At 56.1% G+C, this 20,133-nt stretch overlaps 1 protein-coding gene across 2 annotated transcripts in view; it reads right to left on the reverse strand.

Annotated features, from left to right (window-relative positions):
• STX1A (syntaxin 1A) overlaps positions 1 to 20,133 on the reverse strand; it is a 248,055-nt gene that overhangs the window by 19,030 nt on the left and 208,892 nt on the right. For both annotated transcript variants that reach the window (XR_012648198.1, XM_075014093.1), the window contains exon 6: positions 565 to 673. Coding sequence is in view for 1 of the 2 variants with exons in the window: in XM_075014093.1 (XP_074870194.1) it covers positions 565 to 673 (109 nt within the window). In the remaining variant the exon portion in view is untranslated. The remainder of the gene's footprint in view (positions 1 to 564; positions 674 to 20,133) is intronic.

Consider the following 20,133-nt stretch of genomic DNA (forward strand, 5'->3'; position numbering starts at 1 on the left):
CCAGTTCCAATTCAAACCCCTCAGGCTCCACCTCCTCCTTTGTCTGCAGTACAAAGGTGTTACCTGGTCATCAAGGTTACCCTCAGCAGGAGCCCCACACCCTCTGTGAGCCACTCACATACACACAGGTATTCCCCACTCCATCACACCTTGTCCCTCCGAAAAGATCCCGTGTGCTTCTTATAAGCCCAGCAGCTGTGACACTGAGGTTCCCCGACTGGAAGCAGAGCCACAAGCTTGGCTCTTACCAGCTTAGCTGGTCCAGCGAAAGCAATCCCTTCTCCCCCCTCGCCTCTCTAGTGGCTCACACGTCTCTCACCTCCTCAGGGGCACAGCTGCCGGAGGGCCCCAGCGGTCTCGCACACCCATGGTGCAGCTGCGACCCGCGCCTGCCGCACACACACGGGATCTGCACACGGGATCCCGGACACGGGATCTGCAGACAGGGAGCTTCGCACAAAGCGCTGAAACCCAGAAGCAGCTTCGATGCCTGTTAATCGACCCGCGCTTGGACAGAGCAGCTCTGAAAGGCTGGGGGCCAGTGCAGAGCCTGGTCTTACTCACTGATTTCCAGCTGCCTTTGAATCCTCCCTTTGCAGCGCTCCCTGTAGTCGGACTGCGTGGCGTTGTACTCAGACATCACCTCCACAAACTTGCGCGACAAGGTGGAATGCTGGAGGGGGAAGAGCGACAAAGAAACGCCCGTTTGACTCAGCGCCACAGGTCGAGGGGCCAGGCTCCACCCAGGCTTTGGTCAGAGCGAGCCATTCCCACCCTGAACCTCCCACCCCACCCGGCGCCTGCGGCCCAGGCAAGGATGGAGCAGACACTGCAGACCTGCCCTCTGATGACATCCTGGCGGTGCTCAGGTGGAGTGCCATGAATGCGCATCACCCTGAGCATGAGCCCGTTGATGTTTTACCTGCCTGCCAAGGGAAGTCACTGCCCAGGGGGCAGAGTTGGGCAAGGCCGCTGGAAAGGGAAATTCTCACTGTTCTAAGGCAACTCGGAGCACAGAGCCAGGGACAGTCAGCCGTAGCCAGGCAGATGCCAGAGAGGTCACTGGGGTCTGACATGTTCCCTGGGGAGATGTGAGGGGACACCAGGACTCAGGGAAGCTGGTCTGGAAGCACAGCAGCCACATGGACAGAGTCCACTTGGTCCATGCAGTTGCCTCGTTCTTCGTGAGCTCCAGGGTCTGCAGCTGGCAGCTCAGCCCCTGAGATTTGCAGCCCCAACCTCGGACAGCCACAGACCCGGTGCAAGCCAGAGTTGCAGCCATCCCCAGACCTCAGCATGCAGGCAGATGACATCAGCAGGACAAAGTCGCACTTACTTTACCTATCAGGGGAACAAGGCAGAGAGGGCTGCTCCCTGCTGAGCTCAGGCTGGCCTCCTGGCAGTCTACGGCTGCCCTGCACCTCCGCGGACCATGGAGCGAGGTGGGGAGGGCCAGACCCAGGTCACTGCTGGAGGCACACACGCTGCTCCAGGCCACTTGGGAACTTAACATCGTACTGGATTCAGGACAGTCTGCGGCGCTGGGGATCACCCCTGGCGGCGCCCTGCTCCAGAAAGGCCACCGCATGTTAGACACGCACGTGGGTGGTGATGTGAGCACCACAGGCTGCCCAGGAGATCCCAGCCACATGCACGGTTAAGGTGCTGTCACAGCCGGGTCCTGGGCAATAAAGAGGAAGTCACAGACACCTGGGACCCACCTGTGACTGTCACGAAAAATAACAGGGGAGCTGACCCAGGAAAAGCAGCTCCAGCCGCCCTGCATGGCGCATGGCTCCAAGTCCCCTGCAATGCAACTCACAGCTCCAGGCTCAGCAGCTCACAGCCCTGGGGCCCCATCCATGGCTCTGGGGTCTCCGCCGCGTGACTCAGTGATGCTACAACCCCCCCCAGACCTCTGGAGACAACCCTGGCAGGCCCCTTGCTAGTGATCCAGAGAGGGCAGCACCTGTTAGCACCTCCGGGGTTCCAGGCAGAGACGAGGGCTGTGCAGGACAGTTACTGCTGTGAGCAGGGGCGCTGCACTCGGCACCCACAAGACGGAGGAAGGGGACCTGGGTGCGAATCACTCAATGCCTCCCAGTGTGAGAGCTGCCAGGTGTCCGGTTCTGAGCAGAACACCTGGGTGACAAGGAGCCGGCAGCTCCGGCCAGTGCCACTGACCAGCTTGCTGGAAGTGCAGCCAGCAGCGCCTGGGCTAAGGCAGACTCCCTGCCTGGCCTTGTTTCACACGGCTCCCACAAATAGGGCCCTATGCAGAGGGCTGCTCAGGGAGGCTCTGGACGCTGCCCCACCCAAGTGCCAGCTCCACAGCTCCCAATGGCTGGGAACCAGTTACAGCTCTGGGAAGTCAACGCCCTGCCCGACACAAGAAGCAAGTCAAGAGCGGGACGCTGAGGCCCCGCTTTGGGGGATGTGACTCTCCGGCTCTGGATTCACTCCCCAGGAGCCTCAAGGAGCCTGGGGGCAAATGGGGGTTTATGGCACATTTCGGCTACGTCTACACATGAAGCCTACATCGAAGTAGCCTATTTCGATGAATAACGTCTACACGTCCTCCAGGGCTGGCAACGTCGATGTTCAACATCGACGTTGCGCAGCACCACATCGAAATAGGCGCAGCGAGGGAACGTCTACACGCCAAAGTAGCACACATCGAAATAAGGGTGCCAGGCACAGCTGCAGACAGGGTCACAGGGCGGACTCAACAGCCAGCCGCTCCCTTAAAGGGCCCCTCCCAGACACAGTTGCACTACACAACACAAGATCCACAGAGCCGACAACGAGTTGCAGACCCTGTGCATGCAGCATGAAGCCCCTGCTGCAGCAGCAGCAGCCAGAAGCCCTGGGCTAAGGGCTGCTGCCCACGGTGACCATAGAGCCCCGCAGGGGCTGGAGAGAGAGCGTCTCTCAACCCCGCAGCTGATGGCTGCCATGGAGGACCCCACAATTTCGACGTTGCGGGAGGCGGATCGTCTACACGGTCCCTACTTCGACGTTGAACGTCGAAGTAGGGCGCTATTCCGATCCCCTCATGCGGTTAGCGACTTCGACATCTCGCCGCCTAACGTCAAAGTTAACTTCGAAATAGCGCCCGATGCGTGTAGCCGCGACGGGTGCTATTTCGTAGTTAGTGCCGCTACTTCGAAGTAGCGTGCATGTGTAGACACAGCTTTCCTGTCCAGCAGAGCCACAGAGCAACAGAGAGCAGTGATCGGCCGCGAAACCACTGAGACCGTTGCCCCCGGCTGTCTCTTCTCTCTGCTTCAGGCCCATTGCCACTGGCACACAGGGTACCCCAGCACAGTGGGGCCAGGCCAGGCCAAGCACTGACAGGACAAAGGACCCCACTAGCCATGAGGGGCAACAAGGGTGGAGGTACCACCCCCAGGAGAAACCAGGCTGGAGGGGACAACAGATCAGCCCGGGGCCTGTGAGCCCTGGACACAAGCGCTCCTGTGAGGATCCAGCCAGCAGAGACACCAGAAGGAGAGGGCTGAGGCAGTAGGGAGGTGCAGCGGCACCAAGCCATGTGAGGTGACTATTCAGAAGGGCCAAGGAGACACTTCCTCGCCAGCAGACATCACCCAGCGAGACCACCACAGAGCGGGCAGACAGAGAACCAGTGGGGACAAACCCACGGGGCAATGAGGGCGCTCAACCAACCAAGTCCAGGACCACCAAGATCCCCTCGGCTGTGCACTGACCGTCTCTGGCCAACGGCGCACAAGCTGGGGTCTGGGCTTCAATTATTTACATTTGATGCTCCGAGAAGAGGGGGTACAAGGCAGAACAGTGGCAGCAAACTCAGCGAGTCCATGCCAAAGGGCCAGTTATCGAGGGGACACCCAAGGAACGAAAGCTCTGGGATGAAGCTGGAAGTAACTCAGCCACTGTTACTGTGCACAGGGGTTAGCAGAGTCTCACTTGCTCACTGTAACCAGAGAGGGAAACCAGGCTGCTCGGTGTGTGACAATGGGGGGAGGTTCCAAGTGCGAGGCAGAGCTTTGCCGAGCGGTGGCACTGCTGGCCCGAGAGCGAGACTGGACTGGCAAGCTGGGAACGCTTGTGGCCCCCCGGGATGGCTGGGTGTGGGCATTTCAGCAGCCAGTGAAAGCGACCCTGGGGATCCCTGCTTTTGGGGAGAGGGGGTCCTGGAGTCAGCTGCTTGTCAGAGCCACAGGCCCTCAGTGGACCTAAATGTGTTGGTCTTGTTATTCCAGGGAACTTCTGCAGGAAATCTGGGAATAAGCGTTAACAGGGCTGTGTGGACCCGAGACACAGCGCACAGCTGACTGCTCATGGCAGAGCCCAGTGACTGCCCAGGGGAAGCTCGGTCACGCAGAAGGCCGCTCTGGGAGCCTGCTCAGTGTCTGATTTAGATACCTAGAGACTAACCCACACTGGGCAAATAGCGCCCATGTTTTCAAGGAAGACCAAGTCCAATAGGTGAATGACTCCACTGGCAGCGTCTGTGTCTGCTTTCCCCCAACACCCCAGCCAGCCAGCGAGGTCCCTCTGGAAGCAAGTTTCAAAGCCTTGAGCACAAGTACCTGTGGAACCCACATGTTACATTGCCCTGTTGTGCAGCAGCTGCTCGCGCCCTTGTGCAGTCGGGTAACAAACGATACCAGGGAACTTATTTAAAGAATCACAACACGCCCATCTTGACCAGTGGCTGTTTGAGGTACTGGCAGAGCTCCTTGCACTCTGCACTCAGCAATTTCAGCCAACAGCAGACAAGCTAGGGGAAGCTTCTGGGCCATTTTATGGATAAGATAAGTGTGTAAACAGCCTCTTCCAATGCTACGGCGCAGCTGAAGAACATGAGTTCAGGTGGGCTGTGGAACCCAAACATGGGGTTCTTCTGCCATGGTATCAAGTCCCGGCGTGGCAAAGCCCTGGCTGGGAAGATTTAGCTGGGGCTGATCCTGCTGTAAGCAGGCGGCTGGACTCAACCTCCTGAGGCCCCTGGCAGCCCCGGGATTCTAGGATTCTACAAGCCGTGCTTGCAGAGGGCAGTTTGTGGCAGCCTCCCAGAGCCCTGCGATTTGGAGCAAATCTCATGCCATCGGACCGTGGGGGCCGCAAGTCCCCTCCGGGGGCTCAGGGCAGGCTGGGGAATTACTGGTGGTGGTGCACTCACTGCAGTGGGGGGAGCCCCCAGGAAGTGCAACAATGCAGCAGCCTGCTCGGCTCCACGGCCGTCTCCCAGCCAGCGGCTGTGCCTCTCCCTGGCGCGGGAAGTGGAAGAACCCAGAGCTAGCCCCACTGCCCAAGGGTCTTTGGAACAGGGTGTAATGGGGTAGGGGGGCAGAGCAGGGCGTGAAGGAGGGGGTGAAACCTGGGCAGAGTGGGAGCTCGTCCTGGGCCCCACACCCTGCCTGCAGTGGCCTTGCGTGTTTGCCCAATGGCCACTGCTCAAGAAAAGACACAGGTTCCAGTAACAGAACATGTCCCTCGCACAACTGATTTGCTCACCTGTACCTGGGGAGAGCCGGGAGCGACGCAGAAGATGTGGAGAGAAGGAGAGAGGTAACCGGGGGGTGGGAGTGAGATGCGGGAAAGATGAGCAGAGAGGCGGAGAAGGGAGAACGGGAGAGAGAAAAGACTGTAAGTGACTAATGATAAACATGTAATTTACAGGGATCCCTGGGTGTAATTTACAGGGATCCCCTGTAATTTACAGGGATCCCCAACGTTATGAGACCATTAGAGACACGTCAGACGCAGAGCCCCAGACTCGAAGCTCCGAAATTCTTGGGAAGGAGGGTTTGAAATGTGCCTTTGGGGAGCCAGTAGATGGTCTTACTGAACCATGAACGACGGCGTCAGCGCTGTGAGTGGTCCATGTCAGCCACTCAGCTGGGCGCTGGGGTCAGGCCCTCTGCCAGGACTAGCGGGAGGCAGGCAGTTGGGAGATGCTCCAGGAATCGCTGCACCAATTTAACACTATGAGGGAGGGAAAATCAAAGCGGAAAAGCTGCGGCAGTGGCAAGAGGAACCACGCTGAGCAAGAGAAGGGGCAGTGATCAGGGCAGCCGGACCAGCGAGGCTGGGCACAGAATGACTGCACCCCTGGGGCGAGGAACAGGACGAAGCCAAGCAGCTATTTGTGCAAGGAGCCTGGGTGAGAAAATGGAGGAACTAGAGCGACTGATGCTGGAAGTGAAAGCAGGGAGCACAGAGGTAGCTGAATCCTGGTGGGAGCGTAGCCGTGACGGGAGTCCAGGGTTTGGGCTGTCCTTCGGGGTGCAGGGCTCAGGGCCATCACCGGGATGGGGTGTGCATGGGAAGAGCTGGGGAGTGCTAGGTCTTCCTCACCGGAACCCCCGATCTTTCCCCGCTCCCCACACCCCCCTCGCCCTCTCGTTTCTCCGCTCCTCTGGCTCCTAACACTGGTCCCTGCCCAGGAGGCACTGGCGAGCCTAGTTCCCTGCCCACAGACAGATTACATCTCATCACAGTCAGATCGCCAGCCCCCAGGATTTACAGACTGGGGCACCCGACTGGCAGCTGCTGCAAAACTCCTTTTGTCGAATGGGGTGTGACTGGCTTATGCTCAGTTATGTCACCTACTGCAAAGGAGCTCACCCCACCTACCGCAGTGAAACTGCCTGTGACCCATCCATGCCTCACTCTCTGTTGAACAGAAGGAAGGCGGCTTGGGGAGCAGCCTGTGGCTCAGGGGTCCCTTGGTCAAATGCCCCCAAATGTGGATCCCTGGTGCCCAGGAGGCAGATTTCCCAGAACTCAGGCCCATTCACAGCTTAGAGCACTTGGAAAGGCTGAAGCTTAGAGCTCATAAAACGGTGGAAACTGCCCCAAGGCTGGAGCCTGCTACTGACGAGCTGGGAAGAGGCCAGGAGGGCCCTGAGACAGGGAGAGGGGAGAAAGGGCAGTGGAAGTGGGAGATGTGGGGCACTGGGGTAGGAGGGACCAGAGGCTAGTGACCAGCAGGAGCATGACCAGCTGGGACCCACAAACAGGGGGCTGCTAACAGGGGAGTTCACCTGGGAGTTCGCCTTGGGACGAGCCCCATATTTATTGGTCTTAATTTTTGCTCCTCTTCTGCACTTCAAGGCAGCACTAATATCATCTGTGGGAACTCTCCGAAGAAGGGAAAATGGATAGTGACAAGTCTACTAACAGGTCGGCTGTTGTGACCTGCACTGCATGTGCCATGTCTGTTTTCCTCCTGAAAGACAGAAGGGATTTCATCTGTACCAAGTGCAAACTGGTCACCATCTTGGAAGAAAAGGTTAGAGAACTTGAGGACCAAACATAAACCCTCCAGCCCATCAGAGAAGGTGAAGATTTCCTCCACAGAAGGCAGCATCTAGTCCTGCAGGCACAACAGGCTGAGCAGCCAGTGAGGACAACACAGAACAAGGAAGAAAATTGGAAGCATGTAACCTCCAGGGGCAGAAAGCCAGTTCAGGTATCTCCAGTGCCGGCGGAGGAAAGCAACCGCTTTCCGGCTCTCTGCACGGACACTACAGTGGTGAATGCTGGGGCGGAGACCTCTCAGGGAAGGCATCAGAAGACCCCACTGACTGGAAGGCCTGGGATGCACAGTCCTAGGGATGGGGCTTCTATGACCATCACCCCTAAGAGAAGAAGACAGGTGGTGGTGGTCAGGGATTCCCTCCTAAGAGGGACTAAATCATCCATCTGCCGTCCAGACCTGGAATCTCGGGAAGTTTGCAGCTTGCCCAGAGCTAGAATCCAGGATGTGCCAGAGAGACTTCCAAAAATCTCCAAACCTGCAGATTATTAGCCCTTCCTACTTCTCCATGTAGGAACCAATGACACAGCAAAGAACAACCTTGAGCAGATCACTGCAGATTATGCAACTCTGGGAACGAAGATCAAGGAACATGGAGCGTGAGTGGTGTTTTCATCCATCCTCCCTGTCGAAGGAAGGGGTCCAGGTAGAGATCATCAAATCGTGGAAGTAAATGTGTGGTTGCACAGGTGGTGTCGCAGAGAGGGCTTTGATTTCTTCAATCATGGGATTCTGTTTCAGGGACAAGGATTGCTGGGAAGAGACAGGATCCATCTAACTAAGAGAGAAAAGAGCATCTTTGCAGGCAGGCTTGTAAAGCTAGTGCGGAGTCTTTAAACTAAGTTCATCATGGGGGGTGGTGACACAAGCCCTGAGGTAAGTGGGGGAGGAGGAGGGTGACGACTCATTAAAAAGGGGAAGGTCGGCCAATCAGATAACTATCTAAGGTGTTTGCAGACAAATGCAAGAAGCCTGAGAAACAAACAGGAAGAATTAAGTCCCTGGCAAAGTCAAAGGAGTATGAGGTGATTAACATAATGGAGACTTGGTGGGATGACTCACATAACTGGAGCACTGTCATGGAAGGGTATCAACTGTTCAGGAAGGACAGACAGGGGAGAAAAGGAGGAGGAGTTGCGCTCTATGTGAGGGAGCAGTATGATTGCTCAGAGCTCCAGTACATGGAGGGAGAAAAGCCAGTTGAGAGTCTTTGGGTTAAGCTTAGAGGCGGAAGCAACAGAGGTGATGTTGTGGTTGGGGTCTGCTATAGACCACCAGATCAGGGAGATGAGGTGGATGAGGATTTCTTCAGACAGCTAAGAGGAGCTTCCAGATCACAGGCCCTGGTTCCCATGCGAGACTTTAATCATCCCGACATTTGTTGGGAGACTAATACAGCAGCACACAGACAATCCAGGAAGTTTTTGGAGAATGTTGGAGATAACTTCCTGGTACAAGTGCTGAAGGAACCAAGCAGGGGCTGTGCGTAGCTTGACCTGCTGCTCACAAACAAGGAAGAACTAGTAGGAGAAATAGGAGTGGGTGGCAAGCTGGGCTGCAGCAACCATGAGATGGTAGAGTTCAGGATTCTGACACAAGGTAGAAGGGTGAGCAGTAAAATGCAGACTTGCGATTTCAGAAGAGCAGACTTCGACTCCCTGAGAGAACTGATGGGAAACTAACCCTAGGAAACTAATATGAAGGGGAAAATGAGTTCAGAAGAACTGGCAGTATTTTAAAGAATTCTTATGGAAGGCACAGACCTTAGAGCTCAAAAACATCCTGATGCACAGTAAGAAAAGCAAATATGGTATGCAACCAGCTTGGATTACCAGGGAAATCCTTGGTGAGCTTAAGCTCAAAAAGAATGCATATAAGAAGTGGAAACTTGGACAGACGACTGAGGAGAATGCCGGGCAGTAATCAAGAAAGCAAAAGCACAACTGGAACAGCAGCTAGCAAGGAATGTGAATGGCAACAAGAAGGGTTTCTACAGGCATGTTAACAGTAACAGGGAGATCAGAGAGGGTCTGGAGCCGTTCCTGGATGGGGGAAGTAACCTGGAAACAGATGACATGGGAAAGGCTGAAGCACTCAATACTTTTTTTGCCTCAGTCTTCACAGCGAAGGTCAGCTCCCAGACTACAGCACTAGGCAACACCTCTATGCGAAACCCAAAGACTCTCAACTGCTCAGTGGGGAAAGAACAGGTTAAGAGCTATTTAGAAAAGCTAGATGGACACAGATTCATGAGTATGGATTTAAGGCATCCAAGGGTACTGAGGGAATTGGCAGAAGTTATTGCAGAGCCTTTGGCCATTATCTTTGAAAACTCATGGAGATCAGGAGAGGTCCCAGATGATTGGAAAAAGGCAGATGTCGGGCCCATCTTTAAAAAGGGAAAGAACAACCCAGAGAACTATAGACCCGTCAGCCTTACCTCAGTCCCCAGAAAAATCATGGAGGGGATCCTCAAGGAATCCATTTTGAAGCACTTGGAAGAGGGGAAAGTGATCAAGAGTAGTCAACATGGATTCACCAAGGGCAGGTCCTGCCTGACCAATCCGATTAGCTTCTATGACGAGGTAACTGGCTCTGTGGACATGGGGAAGTCAGTGCATGTGATACACCTTGACTTTAGCAAAGATTTTGATACAGTCTCCCACAACATTCTTGCCCAGAAGATAAGGAAGTATGGACTGGATACATGGACTGTAAGATGGAGAGAAAGCTGGCTTGACAATCAGGCCCAATGTATAGTGGTCAACAGCTCAATGTCTGGCTGGGTTGGTTTCAAGTGGAGTGCCCCAAGGATCAGTTCTAGGGCCGGTGTTGTTCAACATCTTTATTAATAACCTGGATGAGGGGATGGATTGCACCCTCAGCAAATTTGCAGATGACATGAAGTTAGAGGGAGACTTAGATATGTTGGAGGTTAGGGATAGGGTCCAGAATGACCTAGATAAATTGGAGGACTGGGCCAAAAGGAATCTGATGAGGCTCAACAAGAAGTGGAAAGTCCTGCACTTTGAAGGGAAGAATCCCAAGCATTGTTACAGGCTGGGGACTGACTGGCTAAGTAGCAGTGCAGCAGAAAAGGACATGGGGATTACAGTGGATGAGAGGCTGGATATGAGTCAACAGTGTGCCCTTGTAGCCAAGAAAGCTAACAGCATATTGGGGTGCATTAGGAGGAGCATTTCCAGCAGCACTAGAGACATTATTATTAGCCTCTATTCGGCACTAGTGAGGCCACATCTGGAGTACTGTGTCCAGTTCTGGGACCCTCAGTATAGAAAGGATGTGGATGCATTGGAGAGGGTTCAGCGAATGGCAACAAAATGATTAAGGGGCTGGAACACATGGCTTATGAGGAGAGGCTGAGGGACTTGGGGTTATTTAGTTTGCAGAAGAGAAGACTGAGGGGCGGTTTGATAGCAGCCTTCAACTTCCTGAAGGGGGGATTCCAAAAAGGATGGAGAGAGCATCTCTCAGTGGTGACAGACGGCAGAACAAGGAGCAATGGTCTGAAGTTACAGAAGAAGAGGAGTAGTTTGGATATTGGGAAAAACTGTTTCCCTAGCAGGGTGGTGAAGCATTGGAATGTGTTGCCTAGACAGATGGTGGAATCTCCATCCCTAGAGGTTTTTAAATCCCGGCTTGACAAGGTCCTGGCTGGGATGACTTAGTGGGGGTTGATCCTGCTGAAAGCAGGGGGCTGGACTAGATGACCTCCTGAGGTCCCTGCCAGCCCTAGAATTCTGTGATTCCAGTTTTGGACTGCGGGTGAGGGGCCCTGTGAAAAAGGGAAGGTCTGTCCCTCTAAGGCAGAAGCCTGGAAAGTCAGGGGCAGGCCAGGTCAGACTGCCATGTGCAGGCTGCCTGCTGGAGTGGACTTACTGAAGAGGAGTGTTAGGACCCTGAGACAGGCGGCAGCCAATCCTAGCAGCCAGAAAGAACCATGGAGGAAGAAGCTGGGACTGAGCAGCTGGGGCTGGGATTCCAAAAGGGCAAAGGTTAACCCTGGAGGGAATCAGCCAGGGAATGGCCTATAGAAGCCAAGGACTGGACTCACTAAGTCGATGCTGCAGAACCCTGAATCCCAAGACCAATCCGGAAGAGCAGGTGTCTCAGACAGACAGGTGGCTGCAGGAAGGCAGAAAGCCTCCCAGGATGGCAGATGGAGGGGTCAGCACAGAGAGCTGCCCCTCGGAGCTCAGAGCATGGGGGGTGAAGTGAGAGCTGCCAAAAGCCAATCAATGCCAGACCTCACAAGGGGATTCAAACCAATAGCCAAAGGCTCCATCACCGTAGAAATCTAAAGACACGAGGGAGGAAGCCGTGGGCCCGCCGAGCACCGAGGATGACCCCACGGCCACCCCACATCACAAATGGGGAACTGAAGCTGAGCTGATTCGTAACCATGCAGCATTCGGGGCTGAGCCAGGAACTGTTCCCAGATCTCAGGTCCCAGCCCAGTGCCTGCTCCATTGGGCCAGGCCTCCACACAGCACCTGGCTCCAGCAGGACAGAGAGAGTGGAGCCCTGACCACACGCGTGCTCCTCAGACTGCCTGATACAGCCTAGGGAGCGGAGGCAGTGCTGAGCGCATGGACCGATGATGCCAGAACTCCGCTCCACCCTTCCACTCAGACAGGGGCAGGGTGTGAGGGAAAAGAGAGAAGCGCCCTTCACACACACACACCTATCTGCTGGGAGAAAGAGGATGCTGGGAGGAATGGAGCTGGTAACACAGTAATCCTGGCCTGACAGCTGGCTGGTGCACAGCCAGGTCTGCAGCAGAACAGGATGACACCACACAAAAGCTGCAGCTGAATTTCCCACCTCCCTTCACTGGTGCACAAGGCTGTTCCGAGCTTTCCCCCGCTGCAGGTCCCACAACCCGCCTCTGAGCAGCACATTGCTAGGGCCAGGCCTGCCTGAGCAGCACAACTCGAATGCTAAGGCAGTGTGTTACTGTTTACTATAAGCCCAGTTTTGTCCCCGGCCATTCCCGGGCCACTCCTCCCCACAAAAGCCCACACTAGGCGCTGCAGTCAGCAGACAAGTTTAGAAAGTGACAGCACAGGCCTGGAAGGGTGGGGCAGCCTCCGGAATCTGACAGGCTTCACGGCTCAGCACATTTGAAGGGTATTTGCTGAACTTCCCCTGACCCACAGCCCCCGGCTCCACGAGGCCCACAGCTGCAGGGCCTGTCCGTGGCTTGTCTACAGCTCTCCAGTTTATTCCTGCAACGAAGGGTCCTGTGGCACCTTATAGACTAACAGAAAAGTTTTGAGCATGAGCTTATGTGATCACAGACTCACTTCATCAGATGCTGATCTTGGAAATCTGCAGGGCCAGGTATAAATAAGCCAGAGCAAGGCTGGGGATAACAAGGTTAGCTCAGTCAGCAAGGGTGAGGCTTACTACCAGCAGTTGATCTGGAGGTGTGAACACCAAGGGAGGGGAAGCTGCTTCTGTATTTAGCCAGCCATTCGCAGTCTTTGTTTAAGCCAGGGCTGAGGGCGTCGAATTTGCAGATGAATTGTAGCTCAGAAATTTCTCTTTGGAGTCTGGTCCTGAAATTTCTTTGCTGTAGGATAGCTACTTTTCAGTCTGCCACAGGACCCTTCGTTGCTGTTACAGATCCAGACTAACACGGCTACCCCTCCGATACTTGACACCAGTTTATTCCTGGATCCGATGGCCAGAAGGGACCATTGTGTCCTCCTGCCTGACACCAGCCAGATAACATCTCTGACCTCCTGCCTGGTGCACCTACAGTGCTCTTGAAAAATGCGGTTTCAAAGCAGTCCATGATGGAGAATCCATCATGAAAGTTGTTCCAATAGCTAATCTCCCTCACTGTCGAACATTTGCTCCTTATTTCTGGTGAGAATTGTTCAGAGTCCACTTCCAACCTCTGGCTCTTGTTATATAAGGTACATCAGAAAAGGAGCGTCCACACAGGTCTGTGCTGGTTTCACCCCACTGAGCTTTAAAGAGACTGATGTTAAACCAGTGAAAATATCCCACGTAGAGACAAGACCTTCCTTTAAATCTGTTTCTATCAGATTAGCTTCATCCTATGAATATAAGTAGGGTTAAAGACGTTTGAGAGCATCCAGGCACCAAACTGCACTTGTTCAGCACTGCACCATTGCTTAGGCTGGTGCAATGTGTGCGTGTAGCTAAACCCTTAGGCTTTGTCTACACTGACAGCTGAACCACGAAGCTTTGTCATTCACAGGAACTTAGATGCCCCCAGCCCCGAAAGAGGAAAGAGAAAAGTTTGCTGTGGCAGGTGGGACTGTAGATGGCCCACTGGGGCCGCAGTGACCACCCGTCGACAACAGGAGCCTCGCCCGTACCAGGAGGGATACTCTGCTGGCAAAAGTGCCAATGGTTTTTGCGCTGCTCAGCTTGTGGCAACACAGCCGGGTGTGCACACGGCCTTGACGCCGTGCAGTGGAGACAAGGCGAGGCTCAGGCCGGAGAGCACTTGCTGCGGATCGGTTGGCTCAGGCGGACGGCTCAATCCTGCAGGCTCCCCGACCTCCAGCTGGTGAGCACAAAAGGCGGCAGGCAGACGGCTTGAGGACGTCACATACTCGCTGTGCACCGGCTTCCTGCGGACAGTGCAGTGCAGAAATGGCAGGAGCTCACACAGGGCCATTGCAGACTGCCACGAACCCAGACTGGAGCTGCCATCAAATGCTGCAGCTTCAGACCCTTCAGGCTGTTACTTTTGGTCAGCACCAGCTCCTCCCTCTGCCCCTCACTGACAAGGAATCCCCGAGAGACCTGGGGCAGATCCGGGGCAGCTGCAAGAGAATATGGACGCTGGCTGAGGATCTGTCCCATGGCATGGGCCTCCCCCAGGTGACCAGGGTTTTACACTAAGAGGGTGCTCCGTCCAAACAGCTAAACGCCAAAAGCAATGGCTACTGAAATGCTAACGGGGCCCTGGGGCTCTGGGTGGAGACTGCAGCCTCTCAGTGGCCTGTGCTGGACACAAGGCCACCTCGCTCTTCCCAGATGACAGCCTCAGTCACCCTGTGCAACTCCCCTGCTCGGAAGTGCAGCCGGAGACAGCACCGCTCAGGGGCGTCGCTATGCTTCCCAGACACCCCACCGCCCCCAGACACGAGGGCACAACAGTGCCCCTGCCTCCTTTGAGATGCTCCTCTTTCTGGCAGAGCCCACACAAGGGCTACAAGGCTCGGGTGCTGGGAGGGGCCAGGCAGAACCAGGACATGCTCCCAGCCTGACCCAGGACACCCGGCAGCAACAAGGGAAGCGCCAGAGTTCCCTGGAGACGGGGACTAACCCTAAACAAGGGCCCTTATGGGAGAGTGAATGAATATATGGATCTGAAGCAGGCATTACCTGAGAGTGAACATAACGGGGATTATCTAAGCTCAGCTACGGCGCTCTGGAAGGTTTGTGTGCACACACATTTCCCTCTGATCCCACTGAGCTCTGCTAGGCCAGGCTGCCTCAGAAACGCCATGTTCTCTGCTGTAGACGTGCTCCGCACAGTGTCTTGAGCCGGGCTTACCCAGGGAATTTCGTACTGACTGAACAAAACCACTTTAGAAACTGGTTTAGTTCTGTAGCTGCAGCTCTAATTCCAGCCGCTGACGAGTGGGGCTGAGTGGAATGGTGAGGGCAAAAGTTGGGACTGGCTGAGTCATTTCACCGATCCTGTAACATCCACTAAACTGGCTCAGCCAAAATAAAACAACCCCGTGAGGAGACTCAGATTGTTTACTGAGATAAGAGCATCCGCACACTGGTCCATTCGCCTCTGGCCTCAGGCTGCTGAGCACAACAGGCAGGCAGGCACCAGTCCACATATTCGCTGTGCCATGGTTTTCATGCAGCCAGTGCACTGCGGGAATAGAAAGGGCAATGGTGCACAACTGACACACCCGTGTTACCCAGCTGCACCAAACCAGCACTAAAATTACAGCCCAAGGGCATGTGGGGGCAAACAAACAGGCCCTTCTGGTTGCGGATGAGACCTGACCTCCTGATCCCATCACCAGTACAGGCGCCAAGTCCATAGTTTCACAGCTTCTTGCCCCTGGAGCAGGGCACTGTCATTATACCCATTGTACAGATGGGAACTGAGGGCCAGAGAGACTGGACCCAGGTCACACAGCTCTGTGGGGCAAGAAAGAATTGAAGGCAGGGATCCCAGGAGTGCCCTGCCCACAGGGCTGTCCCTTCCTCTCAGCACATGGCTCAAGTTCCAGGGTTACAAATTGGAACCTCCTGGGATTCAGGAAGGCCGGGCCAGGCCTTTCCCACTTGGGGCCACCCTAGTTTAACAAGAAGCATTTCATGACACAAACGAGAACATACGCTTGCAAACCTGAGCTGGAAATACTCCCTGCTTACAGCACGGCCCAGATCGCTTGGTGCCTGGACTCGTCACTCTCCCACTTCCCAGCCGTTTAGCTTCTCACTGCCTTGCTGGGAAGGTCTTTATTAAAGAGGACAAAAGAAAGTGGCCCAGCGGGTCGGGGAGCAGAGTGCATCCAGGTAGGCCCCCACCTGTCTGCATGTTGGCCAAGGCTGCTCTGACAGGCAGCCCCCAGAGTGATCGCGTGGGCAGGGCACAGGCTGGCAGAGGTCCCTGGGAGCGGCTTTGGATCTTAGGGGAGTCGCTGCAACTGTCTGGGTGGGTGACCAGATCTCCCCAGGCCAAACACGGGACAGCGGGTGATGCTAGTGACCCGACCAAAATGGGACAGATGGTCACCCGAGCAGTCCCCAAGCTGTGGGGAGCCGGATCCAGGCCAGCCGTGTCCCTGTGCTCCTGGCTCCCTGCAGCTCAGGAGCCGTGAGCCAGGCAGCAGCTGCACTGCTCAGGCTCTAGTTCCCCTGAGCCGTGGGGAGCTGGGAGCCAGGAGCCAGTGAATGCCAGGCAATTAGCCCCTTTTAGAAATAAACTGGGACGCCTTCCTGGCGCCCAAAATACGGGGCTGTCCTGGCCAATATGGGACGGATGGTCACCCGCTCTGGGCCTCACCTTCCTTCCCTGGCCTGGTCTAAGATTTCAGACACGCCAGGGCCTCTCTGGGCGCAGAGCACAACAGGGCTGCCAGCGAGGCAGGGGGCCGTGGGCACGTTGCACACGCTGCGTCTGGGCCAGGAGAAAGGGCAGAGAGGTTGTCTTTTAAAATGCAAGCTCAAAATCGGCCGAATGTTGGAGCCCGTCGTGAGAACGCTGGCGCCCCCCGGCAGCCCCGGGCTCGGTGCTCCTTTTCTGCCCCTTCTGCTCTCCTCTCCGGACGGTCAGGCAGTTATTTGTGTACCGGGAAGATTTTGTGACAAGTTTTTGCCCATGCAAAGACAAGACTCCTGGCTGCGTCAGGCCGGAAGAGCTGTGACGTAGCACAGGCTGGGAGCTTCATGTCTTGCTCAGAGAAATGGCCCAGCAGGCACCAGCTGCAGCACGGTCTGCCGGGACTCTTCTCACCCATTTACGTGAAGTCAGATTTGTGCAGCACCGTTCCCTGTCTGAATGGGGCGGGGCTGACAAGCGCCTACTACAGCCGCACAGGACCCGGCCCAGTTGCGTCCGTGCTGAAGGCTGCGCCTGCAGAGGTCAGTCACTGCTCCCTCGAACAGACACCAGCTGCAGGACGGCGCATCAGGCACAATGCAAGAGTTTCACATGGGAGAATGAGGCAAACCCGAAACACCAAAGCCACCTTCAGCTCCCTGCACTGTGCAGTCAGACAGGCAGAGCCGGCAGCCACGTCCTCAGCTACGCTGACGCACAGCACAGATAAGGCTGCAGTGGTCTACTCCGGGCAAAGCCAGTGCAGCTGAACTCGATGGCGGGGACAGAGGCCAGTGGTAGTGACAGTCGCAGGGAGTCAGAAAAAAGGCGCACAGCTGAGAAGAGCTCCCGGCTTCACCCATGGGCTTAACTGTGACAAGTTTGATACAGCTCAGGCAGCGACGGGAGAGGGAGCTGGAGTCTCCCCCATTGTCTCTGCCCAGCCACCCAGCCCAGCGACGGGAGCGGGAGCTGAAGTCTCCCCCATTGGCCCTGCCCGGCCGGCCCAGCGACGGGAGAGGGAGCTGGAGTCTCCCCCATTGTCTCTGCCCAGCCGCCCGGCCCAGCGACGGGAGAGGGAGCTGGAGTCTCCCCCATTGGCCCTGCCCGGCCGGCCCAGCGACGGGAGCGGGAGCTGGAGTCTCCCCTCTCAGCCCTGCCCGGCCGGCCCAGCGACAGGAGCGGGAGCTGGAGTCTCCCCCTTCGGCCCTGCCCGGCCGGCCCAGCGACGGGAGCGGGAGCTGGAGTCTCCCCCTCAGCCCTGCCCTGCCCGGCCGGCCCAGCAACGGGAGCGGGAGCTGGAGTCTCCCCCTTCGGCCCTGCCCGGCCGGCCCAGCAACGGGAGCGGGAGCTGGAGTCTCCCCCATTGGCCCTGCCCGGCCGGCCCAGCGACGGGAGCGGGAGCTGGAGTCTCCCCCTTTGGCCCTGCCCGGCTGGCCCAGCGACGGGAGCGGGAGCTGAAGTCTCCCCCATTGGCCCTGCCCGGCTGGCCCAGCGACGGGAGCGGGAGCTGGAGTCTCCCCCTTTGGCCCTGCCCGGCTGGCCCAGCGACGGGAGCGGGAGCTGGAGTCTCCCCCTTTGGCCCTGCCCGGCTGGCCCAGCGACGGGAGCGGGAGCTGGAGTCTCCCCCATTGGCCCTGCCCGGCCGGCCCAGCGACGGGAGCGGGAGCTGGAGTCTCCCCCTTTGGCCCTGCCCGGCTGGCCCAGCGACGGGAGCGGGAGCTGGAGTCTCCCCCTTCGGCCCTGCCCGGCTGGCCCAGCAACGGGAGCGGGAGCTGGGGTTAGTTCCCGGTGATCTACATTGATACATTTGTTTACTTTGGCATTGCTACAAAAGGCTGTTTCTGAGCTGAGGAGAGGCCAGAGGCCTGTTTCCGTGGCTGGTGCTTTACAGAGAGCGCTCACGTCCCACCAGCGTAGGGTGTGCGCTCGGTACATGTGCTGGTGCCAGAGGGTTTTCGCTTGCTTGAGCGTAGAACCGAAGGGAGCGGTGGTGGTGGTGGTGGTGTTAATTGGGACGGGAGGGGTCGGCTTTTTCAGTTCAGTCCCTATAACCACAGGTCAGTTATCGCTCAGCCGCACTTCACACCACCGGCTCCAATCAGGGGGAGTTGGCCCTGACCATTGTGAACCCATCAAAGGGGTTACAGGTGACCTGCGTTCAACCTGGACCTGCACCAAAAGAACTCTGATGCGGTTCAAGGAGTCCACGTGCAGAGCCCTGCGCTCAGGCTGGAAGAATCCCATGCACTGCTCCTGGCCCCAGCTGACCAGCACAGAGCCTTGCGGAGGCGCTTTCCTGAGACACACCTCGGAGCAAGCGGGCACCTAACACGACCAGGCACGTCCAGCCCGGGCTGACGAAGCAGCAGCTCCGCACAAAAGAACCTGGGATTACAGCAGAGGAACAGCTGGACAAGTCAAAGCAGGCTGCTCGTGTTGCCGGGAAGGCTGACGGCACGTTGGGCAGCATTAGCAGGGCCCTGGCCAGCAGGTGGAAGGGAGCGATTATTCCCCTTCATTCAGCACTGCCCAGGCAGCATCTGGAGTGATGCATCCCGTTCCGGGCCCCCGCTACAGGAAGGAGGCAGATGCACTGGAGAGCATCTAGCAGAGGGGGCTGGAGCGTGTGACTTGTGAGGAGAGGCTGAGGGATTTGGACTTGTTTAGTCTGCAGAAGAGGAGACTGAGGGGTGATAGTGCTAACTGAGGGAGATGGGGGAGCCAGGCTGTTCTCAGTGGTAGCTAGTGGTGCTGGAGCAATTTTTATAATGCGGGTCTGAGAGCTGTTGTGCCAGGCTGGAGACTCTGTGTATAATGGACAGCCCTACATGCCAGGGGGTGCATCAGCCCCCTCCCCCCACCTGCACCCTGGTTCCAGCACCAGTGGTGGTCACAGATGACAGAATGAGGAGTGAGTTACAGTGGGGGAAGCCTAGGTGGGATCTTAGGAAAAACTATGTCACTAGGAGGGCGGTGAAGCGTTGGGATGGGATGCCTAGTGTGGTGAAGGGATCCCCATCCTTACAGGCTCACAAAATCCTGGCTGGGATGATTTAGTTGGGGTTGGTCCTGCTTTGAGCAGACAGTTGGACTTGGTGGCCTCCTGAGCTCCCTCCCAGCCCTAATCTTGTATGATTCTGTGAAAAGGGTGTGTTGTGTTTTGCCTCCCCAACTCGTCGTCTCTCCTCCTTTGCCCCCACTTCTGTCCTACATATCTGATGTCAGTTTTTATTTCAATTTTTTTGGATCTATGTTATAAAACCATCATTTCCATTACAGCACCATCGCCAGGTTTGGAGAGGTGGGTCTGCCCCGCGAAAGCTCATCAGCTAATATATTATTCTGTTAGTCTTTTAAGTACTCCAGGACTGCTGGGTTGTTTTCCCCCACTTGGTTTACTTGCGACATAGAGAGAGGGGCTGGAACTGTTTGTTTGAGTGGGAGGAGGAAACCATTTAATTTTTACATCTGAAATTCTACTCTTGCCTACCCTGTTTTAACTCAGAAGACTCTACACAGCTGGAGAACTAGCAGGGTTACGACAACCCAGATATCAGTGAAGTGAAACTGAATGAAATGAGAGGGCAGGGGGATTTTACTGAATCGATAAAACAATTTAAGATAAACTGTCAATGCTGTTTAATTCCACCTCTTGAAGAGATGGAAGGAAAGTTCTTGCTGCCCATCAAAGATCCAGCACGGAGCCTTTTCAGTAACATCCATCCAAGGAAACAGAGAAGAC

This window comes from Carettochelys insculpta, chromosome 19, assembly GCF_033958435.1.
Source record: "Carettochelys insculpta isolate YL-2023 chromosome 19, ASM3395843v1, whole genome shotgun sequence".
Taxonomy (NCBI): domain Eukaryota; kingdom Metazoa; phylum Chordata; order Testudines; family Carettochelyidae; genus Carettochelys; species Carettochelys insculpta.